The sequence below is a fragment of the Oncorhynchus keta genome, chromosome 17 (assembly GCF_023373465.1).
Source record: "Oncorhynchus keta strain PuntledgeMale-10-30-2019 chromosome 17, Oket_V2, whole genome shotgun sequence".
NCBI classification, from domain to species: Eukaryota; Metazoa; Chordata; class Actinopteri; order Salmoniformes; family Salmonidae; genus Oncorhynchus; species Oncorhynchus keta.
This window is the reverse complement of record NC_068437.1, coordinates 38,056,294-38,070,111: the sequence shown is the minus strand read 5'-3', so window position 1 is coordinate 38,070,111 and position 13,818 is coordinate 38,056,294. Positions and strand designations below refer to the sequence as shown.

The window sequence follows — 13,818 nt, the reverse complement described above, 5'->3', positions numbered from 1 at the left end:
TGCTCTGACAGCTGATACTTAAAGTTAGTGAGGGAGATATAAGACTCCAGCTGCAGTGATTTTTGCAGTTCATTCCAATCATTGGCAGCAGAGAACCGGAAGGAAAAGCGGTCAAAGCAGGTGTTGACTTTGGGGATGACCAGTGAAAAATACCTGCTGGAGCGCGTGCTATGCTTTCCACCTGGCTACTCCTACCCCGGTCAACAGCACTGCACCCCCAACAGCAACTCGCCCAAGCCTTCCCCATTTCTCCTTCTCCCAAATCCATTCAGCTGATGTTCTGAAAGAGCTGAAAAATCTGGAACCCTACAAATCAGCCGGGCTAGACAATCTGGACCCTTTCTTTCTAAAATGATCTGCCGAAATTGTTGCCACCCCTATTACTAGCCTGTTCAACCTCTCGTGTCGTCTGAGATTCCCAAAGAATGGAAAGCAGCTGCGGTCATCCCCCTCTTCAAAGGGGGGGGGGGCACTCTTGACCCAAACTGCTACAGACCTATATCTATCCTACCATGCCTTTCTAAGGTCTTCGAAAGCCAAGTCAACAAACAGATTACCGACCATTTAGAATCTCACCATACCTTCTCTGCTATGCAATCTGGTTTCAGAGCTGGTCATGGGTGCACCTCAGCCACGCTCAAGGTCCTAAACGATATCTTAACAGCCATCGATAAGAAACAATACTGTGCAGCCGTATTCATTGATCTGGCCAAGGCTTTTGACTCTGTCAACCACCACATCCTCATCGGCAGACTCGACAGCCTTGGTTTCTCAAATGATTGCCTCGCCTGGTTCACCAACTACTTCTCTGATAGAGTTCAGTGTGTCAAATTGGAGGGTCTGCTGTCCGGACCTCTGGCAGTTTCTATGGGGGTGCCACAGGGTTCAATTCTTGGACCGACTCTTCTCTGTATACATCAATGAGGTCGCTCTTGCTGCTGGTGAGTCCCTGATCCACCTCTATGCAGACGACACCATTCTGTATACTTCCGGCCCTTCTTTGGACACTGTTAACAACCCTCCAGGCAAGCTTCAATGCCATACAACTCTCCTTCCGTGGCCTCCAATTGCTCTTAAATACAAGTAAAACTAAATGCATGCTCTTCAACCGATCGCTACCTGCACCTACCCGCCTGTCCAACATCACTACTCTGGACGGCTCTGACTTAGAATACGTGGACAACTACAAATACTTAGGTGTCTGGTTAGACTGTAAACTCTCCTTCCAGACCCATATCAAACATCTCCAATCCAAAGTTAAATCTAGAATTGGCTTCCTATTTCACAACAAAGCATCCTTCACTCATGCTGCCAAACATACCCTTGTAAAACTGACCATCCTACCAATCCTCAACTTCGGCGATATCATTTACAAAATAGCCTCCAATACCCTACTCAACAAATTGGATGCAGTCTATCACAGTGCAATCCGTTTTGTCACCAAAGCCCCATATACTACCCACCATTGCGACTTGTACGCTCTCGTTGGCTGGCCCTCGCTTCATACTCATCGCCAAACCCACTGGCTCCATGTCATCTACAAGACCATGGTAGGTAAAGTCCCCCTTATCTCAGCTCGCTGGTCACCATAGCATCTCCCACCTGTAGCACACGCTCCAGCAGGTATATCTCTAGTCACCCCCAAAACCAATTATTTCTTTGGCCGCCTGTTACAAATCCCTTTTGGCCCGACGGTCTAGGGGGATGGTAATGAGACCCGTAACATAACTCATGCAAATTATTATTGTGACAAAGTAAAAGTGTGAACGAAATAACCACGACAACAGAAATCTACCGTCAAACTCTAGGTTTATTTATAAACACACGGTAATGGGGGAGCAGGAAAAGGGGCTGAGCTGGACCCAAGGAAAGAAACAATAAGTATACAAAAACACACCCCTAAGCTAGACTAGCCTACTTTAACAACAGCTAACTAACTAACCAAAAATACAGTGGGTGGTCCGCCCAGTTCTAACTAGTGTATTTAACAAAGTTCACCTACGGGTAGTGTATGCCCATGGGCGACTTGTCTTGGTTTCCCCCTTTTCCCACCAGCAACAAACAAACACCATAACCAAAAATAATACTCACAGGTGATGACAAAGTGCTATGAAGTGCTTTAAACAAAGAGAGGTTAAGACACAAAGCGAGAGTGAAACATAGAGACCTACAGATATGGCATTACAGAGAGATTGAGCTGAGCTGAGCTCCAGAACAAACAAATGATGGGGTTTTTAAACCATGGGGAAGGAACTGTGATAGGTCAGGAAATAGGAGGAGGTGTGTCTTCTGATTGATGATTGATTGGGGAGTGATGATTTTCACCTGTGAGGGGAGAAGGAGAGAAAAGAAACACACACACAGGATACACACAGACACAGGATAACTGTATCCGTAACACCGCCTAGTTCTCTGCTGCCAATGACTGGAACGAACTACAAAAATCTCTGAAACTGGAAACACATATCTCCCTCACTAGCTTTAAGCACCAACTGTCAGAGCATCTTACAGATTACTGCACCTGTACATAGCCCACCTATAATTTAGCCCAAACAACTACCTCTTCCCCAACTGTATTTAATTTATTTATTTATTTTGCTCCTTTGCACCCCATTATTTTTATTTCTACTTTGCACATTCTTCCATTGCAAAACTACCATTCCAGTGTTTTACTTGCTATATTGTATTTACTTTGCCACCATGGCCTTTTTTGCCTTTACCTCCCTTCTCACCTAATTTGCTCACATTGTATATAGACTTGTTTATACTGTATTATTGACTGTATGTTTGTTTTACTCCATGTGTAACTCTGTGTCGTTGTATCTGTCGAACTGCTTTGCTTTATCTTGGCCAGGTCGCAATTGTAAATGAGAACTTGTTCTCAACTTGCCTACCTGGTTAAATAAAGGTGAAATAAAAAAAACAAAATGGCCCCTACCTCCATGGGTTCAGGCTCTGACTCAGAGCGGTCAACGGAGGACGGAGAGAGGCGATGGGGGTGCCGACGCTCCCGAAGAAGGTCTTCCCCAAACTGTTGCCACAAAGTTGGAGGCACAGAATCATCTACAATGTCAGTGTATGCTGTAGCATTAAGATTTCCCTTCCCTGGAACTAAGGGGCCTAGTCTGAACCATGAAAAACAGCCCCAGACCATTATTCCTCCTCCACCAAACTTTACAGTTGGAACTATGCATTGGGGCAGGTAGCGTTCTCCTGGCATCCGCCAAGCCCAGATTCATCCGTCAGATTGCCAGATGGTGGAGCATGATTCATCACTCTGGAGAACGCGTTTTCACTGCTCCAGAGGCCAATGGCGGCAAGCTTTACACCACTTGAGTAAAAGTAAAGATACCTTAATAGAAAATTACTCAAGTAAAAGTAAAAGTCACCCAGTAAAATCCTACTGGAGTAAAAGTCTAAAAGTATTTGGATTTAAATATACTTAAGTATCAAAGGTAAATGTAGTTGCGAAAATATAAGTATCAAATGTAAAATTATAAATCATTTTTAAGTCCTTATATTAAGCAAACCATACAGCATATTTTTCTTGTTTATTGATTTACGGATAGTCAGGGGCACGCTCCAACACTCAGACATCATTTGTAAATGTGTTCAGTGAGTCCGCCAGATCAGAGGCAGTAGGGATGACCAGGGATATTCTCTTGATAAGTGTCTGAATTGGACCATTTTCCTGTCCTGCTAAGCATTCAAAATGTAACGAGTACTTTTGGGTGTCAGGGAAAATGTATGGAGTAAAAAGTACATCGTTTTTTCTGGAACATTGTGAAGTGAAAGTAAAAGTTGTTAAAAATATCAATAGTAAAGTAATATACATATACCCCAAAAATCTATTTCAGTAGTACGTTCAGATATTTTTACTTAAGTACTTTACACCACTGGAGATTACATGGCTCTGTGCTCGATTTTATACATCTGTCAGCAACGGGTGTGGCTGAAATAGCCGAATCCACTAATTTGAAGAGGCATCCACATACACTATATATACCAAAGTATCTACTTCAATTACCTCTCATTGTGTATTTATTGCTCGTATAATTATTTATATTTTCTTCTCTGCATTGTTGGGAAGGGTCCTTAAGTAACATTTAACTGTTAGTCTACACCTGTTGTTTACTAAGCATGTGACAAATAACATTTGACTTTATTTACTAGACTATGCTTCAGAAGGGGATGTGCAGGTAGCCTACACATGCACACACACTGGCAAATAGTTGCAGCTGGCAGGCAGACACTGGAATTAGTTTCTGAGTGATAGAGTGAGGGCTTTGCATAGGCGCTTTGTTGAATTTTTTTTGTGGAAAGTATAGGTCACTTGTTACCAGTTCTGATTCTGTTCCTCATAAAAAGGTATTTATTTTCTGTTTTTCTGTTCTCTGAACCGGTTCCAACCCATGGTGCACATGGTGATTTACCTCCTCTCTGTTCACTGCAGCCTGATGTCAGTTAACGCCACCATGGGTGCTGCTAGTCAATGATAGATTCAGGGAGTCCATGGAAAATATTGGGGAAAGGACTGTGTTTATTTTACTGTGATAGAGGAATAGAATCGCACCTGTGTTCTGCACAGGAACAGACCTCATTCAGAGGGGTTGGGTTAAATGCGGAAGACACATTTCGGTTGAAGGCATTCAGTTGTGCAATTGACTAGGTCTCCCCCTTTCCCAATACAGAATGTAACCTAAAGACAATAATTGAGTAGTGTTCAGTGTGGTTATGGTTACACCAAAAGGGAAACAAGACAAGGTCCTGAGGAAATTAAATTTTTAGTGGCTTTATGCAGCCAATCTTACCAAATGTAACCAGCGAAACACAAACTGAAATTAAATTATTTGACAATGCATGCTATTGTATTATACACAGCCTGTTATAGAAAGTAAATGTTGGCTTTCTCTACTTTTATGCACCACTATTTTCAGCAATTTATTATCAAGCACAGTAATTCAATAAGTATTGGATTATCCAATGAGGTGTTTTGAGGAATTAGAATACTATAATACTGGGAACCTCAATTTGCGGCTTTCGTTCGTTCCAGTAGCCAAGAGACTTGGAAGTCTGTCAACGCAAGACTACTGTATAGTAAACACTTTAAGTGGATGGCAAGTGTACTCCACCACAGAAGGCTACTTCACTGTTAATAAACCAATATAGCTTTGCCCAGCCCATTAGTGTTGTATGGTCCCTTCCAGAATTTCAATAAGCACCTATCTTACCCCTCTCTTTCACCTCCTACGGGGTACACCCAGGATGTCACCTCACCTTGGCTTGTATGGAAAGAGGACCTGTCAGGTGTGTTGGTATAAAGACTTAGTACCTGAGACTTAATTACTGTACATTGATAGGGGGCAGTCAGAGGGTAATACTGTCTTACCTGGTCAACGGCTATTGTAGCACTGGGGAGAGTTGCGAGGGAGGTCCCATATACTATAAACACAGAGGAGGGATGCATTCCATTTTTTTGCAGTAGGTGAGGAGTTTCTTTCTTTTAATAGGATGAATTAAGCCACATTACTTCATAAGAATTGTAGAGGTATGGCCATTGTTAAATTTGGATAAATCTGCAAATATCATAATTACCATAATGTAAAATAATGCATTGCCAATGTATACAGTGCCTTCAGAAAGTATTCATACCCCTTGACTTACTCAACATTTTGTTGTTACAACCTGAATTCAAAATGTATTAAAAATAATAATAATCTCACCCATCAACACACAATACTGTCACGGCTGTTGAAGGAGGAGGACCAAGGTGCAGCGTGGTATTCTTTATTTAAGATGACACCGACAAAAACAATAAACACTACAAACAAACCGTGAAGCTAAAGGCTGTGCCCTAAACAAAGTCAACTTCCCACAAAGAAAGGAGGGAAAACAGGCTACCTAAGTATGGTTCCAAATCATTAACAACGATAGACAGCTGTCCCCGATTGAGAACTATACCTGGCCAAAACATAGAAATACAAAAATCATAGATAACAAAACATAGAATGCCCACCCCAAATCACACCCTGACCAAACCAAATAGAGACATCAAAAGGCTCTAAGGTCAGGGCGTGACAGTACCCCCGTCCCTAAAGGTGCGGACTCCGGCCGCAAAACCTGAACCGATAGGGGAGGGTCTGGGTGGGCATCTATCCGCGGTGGCGACCCCGCTCCACATCTGGCTCACCCCGCTTTGGTGACGCCTCGCCGCTGCCCCCGGACTGGGCACCCTCATTGCAGGCCCCGGACTGGGGACCCTCGTTCACTGGAGGCTTCGTGCCATGGATCATCACTGGAGGCTTCGTGCCATGGAGCATCACTGGAGGCTTCGTGCCATGGAGCATCACTGGAGGCTTCGTGCCATGGATCATCACTGGAGGCTTCGTGCCATGGAGCATCACTGGAGGCTTCGTGCCATGGATCATCAATGGAGGCTTCGTGCCATGGATCACCACTGGAGGCTTCGTGCCATGGATCATCACTGGAGGCGTCGTGCCATGGATCATCACTGGAGGCGTCGTGCCATGGATCACCACTGGAGTGGAGAGACACAGGAGGCCTGGCTCTGGGAGCAGGCACAGGATTCAGGCCGGGGAGGCATACAGGAGGATTAGTTCTTGGCGCAGGCAAAGGACTCACCAGGCTGGGGAGATGTACAGGAGGTCTCGAGCTAAGAGCCTGCACAACCCGTCCTGGCTGGATGGTGACTTTGGCCCGGCACGTGCGTGGCGCAGGCAAAGGACGCACTGGGCTGTGCAGACTCACTGGAGACACAGTGCGCAGAGCCGGCTCAGGATATCCTGGGCCATAGAGACGTACTGCGGTCTGGAGAGCAGGGCTGGCACAATATGTCCTGGCTGGATGCTCACCCTAGCCCAGCAGATGCGGGGAGCTGGGATGTAGCGCACCGGGCTAAGAACGCGTACTGGAGACACCGTGCACTCCACCGCATAACATGGTGCCTGACCAGTATGACGCCCGCCACGGTAAGCACGGGGAGTTGGCTCAGGTCTCCAACCTGACTCTGCCACACTCCCCGTGTTACACCCCCCCCCCAAAAAAAAACATGTTTTTGGGGGGCTGCCTCTCGGGCTTCCTTGCCAGCAGTGTTCCCTCACAACGTTGCCGTTCCGCTCTGCTTCTACCTGCTCCCAGGGCAGGCTATCCTTCCCGGCCAGGATCTCCTCCCACGTCCAGGATCCCTTGCCATTTAAAATGTCCTTCCATGTCCAGTCCTCATTCTTCTTACCACGCTGCTTGGTCCTTTGGTGGTGGGAAATTCTGTCACGACTGTTGAAGGAGGAGGACCAAGGTGCAGCGTGGTGAGTGGACATATCCATTACTTAAGATGACGCCGGCAAACGCAATAAACACAACAAACAAACCGTGAAGCCAAAGGCTATGTGCCCTAAACAAAGTCAACTTCCCACAAAAAAAGAAGGGAAAAATCGCCTACCTAAGTATGGTCCCAATCAGAGACAACGATAAACAGCTGTCCCTGATTGAGAACCATACCCGGCCAAAACATAGAAATACAAAAATCATAGATAACAAAACATAGAATGCCCACCACAAATCACACCCTTACCAATCCAAATAGAGACATAAAAAGGCTCTTAGGTCAAGGCGTGACAAATACCCCATAATGACAAAGTAAAAATGTGTTTTTAGAAATGTTTGCAAATGAAATACAGAAATATCTTATTTACAAAAGTATTCACACATTGAGTCAGTACTTTGTAGAAGCACCTTTGGCAGTGATTTCGATTGGGAGTCTTTCTGGGTAAGTCTTTAAGAGCTTTCCACACCTGGATTGTGTGTGCAACATTAGCCCATTATTATTTTCAAATTTCTTTGATCTCTGTCAAATTTGTTTGTATATCCTTGCTAGACAACCATTTGTAGGTCTTGCCATAGATTTTCAAGTAAATTTAAGTCAACTGTTACTCGGCCACATGCACTGTCTTCTTGGTAAGTAACACCAATGTAGATTTGGCCTTGTGTTTTAGATTATTGTCCTGCTGAAAGATGAATTAATCTCCCAGTGTCTGGTGGAAAGCAGACTGAACCAGGTTTCCCTCTAGGATTTTGCCTGTGCTTAGCTCTATTCTGTTTATTTTTATCAGAAAACAACTCCGTAGTCTGTGCTGATGACAAGCATACCCATAGCATGATGCAGCCACCACCATGCTTGAAAATATGGAGAGTGGTACTCAGTAATATCTTGTATTGGATTTCCCCAAACATAACACTTTGTATTCAGGACAAAAAGTAAATTATGACTTTAGTGCCTTATTGCAAACAGGATACAGGTTTTGGAATATTTGTATTCTTTATAAGTTTCCTTCTTTTCACTCTGTCAGGTTAGTATTGTGGAGTAACTATAATGTTGTGTTCCATCCTCAGTTCTCTCCTATCAAAGCCAATAAACTCTGCGACTGTTTTAAAATCATCATTGGCCTCGTGGTGAAATCCCTGAGCGGTTTCCTTCCTCTCCGGCAACTGAGTTAGGAAGTACGTCTTTATCTTTGTAGTGACTGGGTGTACTGATACACCCTCCAAAGTGTAATTAATCATTGCCCCATGCTCAAAGGGATATTCAATCTCTGCTTTTTTTTACCCATCTACCAATGTGCATCAAAGCTGGGACCGAAAGAATGGACCGAAGAAACAGCTTCTATCTCAAGGCCATCAGACTGCTAAACAGCAATCACTAACTCAGAGGCTGCTGTTGACATTGAGACCCAATGACTGGACACTTTAAAAAAATTGATCACTAGTCACTTAAACAATGCCACTCTAAATAATGCCTCTTAATAATGTCTACATATCTTACATTACTCATATCACATGTATATACTGTATTTTATACCATCGACTGCACCTTGCCTATACCGCTCGGACATCGCTCATCCATATACTTATATGTACATATTCTCAGTCATCCCTTTAGATTTGTGTGTATTAGGTAGTTGTTGGGGAATTGTTAGATTACTTGCTAGATGTGTGTATTAGGTAGTTGTTTCGAATGGTTAGATTACTTAGATATTACTGCACTGTTGGAACTAGAAGCACATGCATTTCGCTACACTCGTATTAACATCTGCTAACCATGTGTATGTGACCAATAAAATTGGATTTGAATGGGTGCCCTTCTGCATTGGAAAACATCCCTGGTCTTTGTGGTTGAATCTGTGTTTGAAAAGCACTGCTCGACTGAAGGACCTTACAGATAATTGTATGTGTGGGGTACAGAGATGAAGTGGTCATTAAAAAATCATGTTAAACACCATTATTACACACAGAGAGAGTCCAAGCAACTTAGTATGTTACTTACATGTTTACTCTTAAACTTATTTAGGCTTGCCATAACCAAGGGGTTGAATACTTATTGACTGAAGACATTTCAGGTTTTCATTTGTAATTAACATAAAAACATTGGGGTATTGTATGTAGGCGAGTGAAAAAAAAATCTAATTTTAATCCATTTTAAATTCAGTATGTAACACAACAAATCGTGAAAAAAGTCAAGGGTTGTGAATACTTTCTGAAGGCTAAAGAGTTGTCCATGAGGTATTTAACACCAAGCAGCTTAACGAAATGTCAAAACGAACACTAACATTATGTCTGGGTGTATCTTAGTTTTCTTACAGGATTGGACAGGAAAGAACTTTCTTAATTCCCTCCTTGTGTCTTGGCCAATCACACCATCTTTACACTGAGCTGAGCTGAGGTTCTGAGCTGAGGTCCAACCAGATTTGTGAATGAATGAGTGGGTGGGCCACAACGTCAATGTGGTGGGACTACTACAGATCCCTCCCAACAATGGATTCCCACTGTCTGAGAGCTCACACTTCTTTGGTAAGCAACCTCCAATGACTAGCCTGGTCCCAGATCAGTACTGTATGTGCTTCATCCAACTCCTGACTATTTTTGTCATGCAATACATAATATGCAGTGTACCATATTTCTTTTAACAGTATATGCATATGGCATGCCAATGATATGAGAGTTGGCACATGCAGATCTAGGATCAGGCAATCGAGTTGACACCTATGACACACAATACCTCTCAGTCAGTTGCAACCAATCACAGGCCAGATGTGAAAGTGACTTTACACATTACCAAAACAACTACGTTATTGATAGGCAGAAATGTGAATGTCAAGTTAATAAGTAACCATGAAAACCTTTGCTCCCCTTTGTCATTCCTGAGTCAGTCCTCAAGCAAGCACAAAACTGTTCTGTTTTAGGACTATTGAACCAGCATTTTAATTGAGAATTTCCTTTTCCGAAGACAATAGAGGGAGTTATGCTGAAGTAGAAGAAGTAACGGTAAGAGTAGAGCCGCAGAGGGGGATTACTTTTCAGTTGGTCAGAGAAAGAAAGAGGGATAGAGAGGGAGGGAGAGAGACAGACAGACAGAGATGGAGAGAGAATGTTTTTTATTGTGGATGCTCTGAGAGACCCTGAGATAGCCATGGTCCAGATCAAACCTTAAGGAGGTCAGTGTCTCACGCCTGTCGATTGTGTTGCGTCAGTTTGGGTTGTGTGCGTTATCAGATGAGTTTAGATTAACTCAACACTATAAAACTGTATGGCTACATTCCAGCTGTTTTTTGTTGTTGCCCAGTATGTATTTTTACCTTAATGTATTTTAATGAATAAGTGAAATTAAGGTATCGCAATGGTTCACATGCTAGCTGACGTCTAACCAAGGGTTCACGCTTACAAAATAGTTATAGAATTACCGTATATTTTATGACAGTAGATAAACCTGATGATAAAGCATTTCTGAAATATGTATAATATATGTAGAAATATAAGTATAGATACAGTGGGGAGAACAAGTATTTGTTACACTGCAGAATTTGCAGGTTTTCCTACTTACAAAGCATGTAGAGGTCTGTAATTTATCATAGGTACACTTCAACTGTGAGAGACTGAAGCTAAAACAAAAATCCGGAAAATCACATTGTATGATTTTTAAGTCATTCATTTGAATTTTATTGCATGACATAAGTATTTGATACATCAGAAAAACAGAACTTAATATTTTGTTACAGAAACCTTTGTTTGCAATTACAGAGATCATACGTTTCCTGAAGTTCTTGACCAGGTTTGCACACACTGCAGCAGGGATTTTGGCCCACTCCTCCATACAGACCTTCTCCAGATCCTATAGGTTTCGGGGCTGTCACTGGGCAATACGGACTTTCAGCTCCCTCCAAAGATTTTCTATTGGGTTCAGGTCTGGAGACTGGCTAGCCCACTCCAGGACCTTGAGATGCTTCTTACGGAGCCACTCCTTAGTTGCCCTGGCTGTGTGTTTCGGGTCGTTGTCATGCTGGAAGACCCAGCCACGACCCATCTTCAATGCTCTTACTGAGGGAAGGAGGTTGTTGGCCAAGATCTCGCAAAACATGGCCCCATCCATCCTCCCCTCAATACGGTGCAGTTGTCCTGTCCCCTTTACAGAAAAGCATCCCCAAAGAATGATGTTTCCACCTCCATGCTTCACAGTTAGGATGGTGTTCTTGGGGTTGTACTCATCCTTCTTCTTCCTCCAAACACGGTGAGTGGAGTTTAGACCAAAAAGCTCTATTTTTGTCTCAGACCACATGACCTTCCATTCCTCCTCTGGATCATCCAGATGGTCATTGGCAAACTTCAGACGGGCCTGGACATGCAGGGGAACCTTACGTGCGCTGCAGGATTTTAATCCATGACGGCGTAGTGTGTTACAAACGGTTTTCTTTGAAACTTTGTCCCAGCTCTCTTCAGGTCATTGACCAGGTCCTGCCATGTAGTTCTGGGCTGATCCCTCACCTTCCTCATGATCATTGATGCCCCACGAGGTGAGATCTTCCATGGAGGCCCAGACTTCTTCCCATTTTTAAAAAAATAATTTCACAACAGTTATCTTCTCACCAAGCTGCTTACCTATTGCCCATCCCAGCCTTGTGCAGGCAGTGTCAAAGGGGAGGAGCTGTGTGTGGTGTGTGGGGGCAAGGCATCCGGGTATCACTATAATGCTCTCACCTGTGAGGGGTGTAAAGGTATCAAAACATGATACAAAAATTGTCACACGCTTTGTAAACAACAGATGTAGACTAACAGTGAAATGCTTACTTACAGGAACTTCCCAACAATGCAGAAAGACAGCAAATACAGAAATAGAAAAGTAATAACACAAACAAATAAGCGTAATATTAAATACACAATGAGTAATGTTAATTTTGCTATGTACACTGGGCACCAGTACCGAGTCGATGTGTAGGAATTTGAAGTTATTGAATTATATCTACGTTGTAGAATAACAGTGAAGACATCCAAACTATGAAATAACACATATGGAATCATGTACAGTTGAAGTCGGAAGTTTACATACACCTCAGCCAAATGCATTTAAACTCCGTTTGTAACGGTTCTCTTGTGGTGAAGGTGAAGGAGAGTCGGACCAAAATGCAGCGTGTCGATTGCGATCCATGTTTAATAAACAAACGTAAAACACGAATCAATACAAATACTACAAAACAAAGAACGTAACGAAAACCGAAACAGCCTATACTTGTGTAAACTAACACAGAGACAAGGACACTAAGGACAATCACCCACGAAACACACAAAGAATATGGCTGCCTAAATATGCTTCCCAATCAGAGACAACGCTTAAACACCTGCCTCTGATTGAGAACCACTTCAGACAGCCATAGACTTAACTAGAACACCCCACTAAGCTACAATCCCAATACCAACACACCACATACAAAAACCCCATGCCACACCCTGGCCTGACCAAATAAATGAAGATAAACACAAAATACCTCGACCAGGGCTTGACACCGTTTTTCATAATTCCTGACATTTAATCCTAGTAAAAATTCCCTGTCTTAAAAATTCCTTGTCCAGTTAGGTTCACCACTTTATTTTAAGAATGTGAAACGTCAGAATAATTGGAAAGAGAATGATGTATTTCAGTTTTTATTTCTTTCATCACATTCCCAGTTGGTCAGAAGTTTACATACACTCAGTTAGTATTTGGTAGCATTGCCATTAAATTGTTGAACTTGGGTCAAATGTTTTGGGTAGCCTTCCACAAGCTTCCCACAATAAATTGGGTGAATTTTGACCCATTCCTCCTGACAGAGCTGGTGTAACTGAGTCAGGTTTGTAGGCCTCCTTGCTCGCACACGCTTTTTCAGTTCTGCTCACAAATGTTCTATGGGATTGAGGTCAGGGCTTTGTGATGGCCACTCCAATACCTTGACTTTGTTGTCCTTAAGCCATTTTGCCACGATTTTGAAAGTATGCTTGGGGTCTATTTGGAAGACACATTTGTGACCCAGCTTTAACTTCCTGACAATTGTCTTGAGATGTTGCTTCAATATATCCACATAATTTCCCTGCCTCATGACGCCATCTATGTTGTGAAGTGCACCAGTCCCTCCTTCAGCAAAGCACCTCCACAACTGCCACCCCTGTGCTTCACGGTTGGGATGGTGTTCTTCGGTTTGCAAGCCTCCCCCTTTTTCCTCCAAACATAACAATGGTAAATATGGCCAAACAGTTATATTTTTGTTTCATCAAACCAGAAGGCATTTCTCCAAAAAGTAAGATTTTTTTCACAATGTGCATTTGCAAACCGTAGTCTGGCTTTTTATGATGGTTTTGGAGCAGAAGCTTCTTCCTTGTTGAGTGACCTTTCATGTTATGTCGATATTGGACTTTTACTGTGGATATAGATACTTTTGTACCTGTTTCCTCCAGCATCCTCACAAGGTCCTTTGCTGCTGTTCTGGGATTGATTTGCAC

General features: G+C 43.0%; 1 protein-coding gene across 1 annotated transcript in view; it reads left to right on the top strand.

The window, feature by feature from the left end:
• Positions 1 to 9,767: 9,767 nt before the first annotated feature.
• LOC118396032 (bile acid receptor-like) overlaps positions 9,768 to 13,818 on the top strand; it is a 40,767-nt gene continuing 36,716 nt past the window's right edge. Inside the window, exons 1-2 of the mRNA XM_052467010.1 lie at positions 9,768 to 9,864; positions 11,973 to 12,062. Coding sequence (XP_052322970.1) covers positions 9,768 to 9,864; positions 11,973 to 12,062 — 187 coding nt within the window. The remainder of the gene's footprint in view (positions 9,865 to 11,972; positions 12,063 to 13,818) is intronic.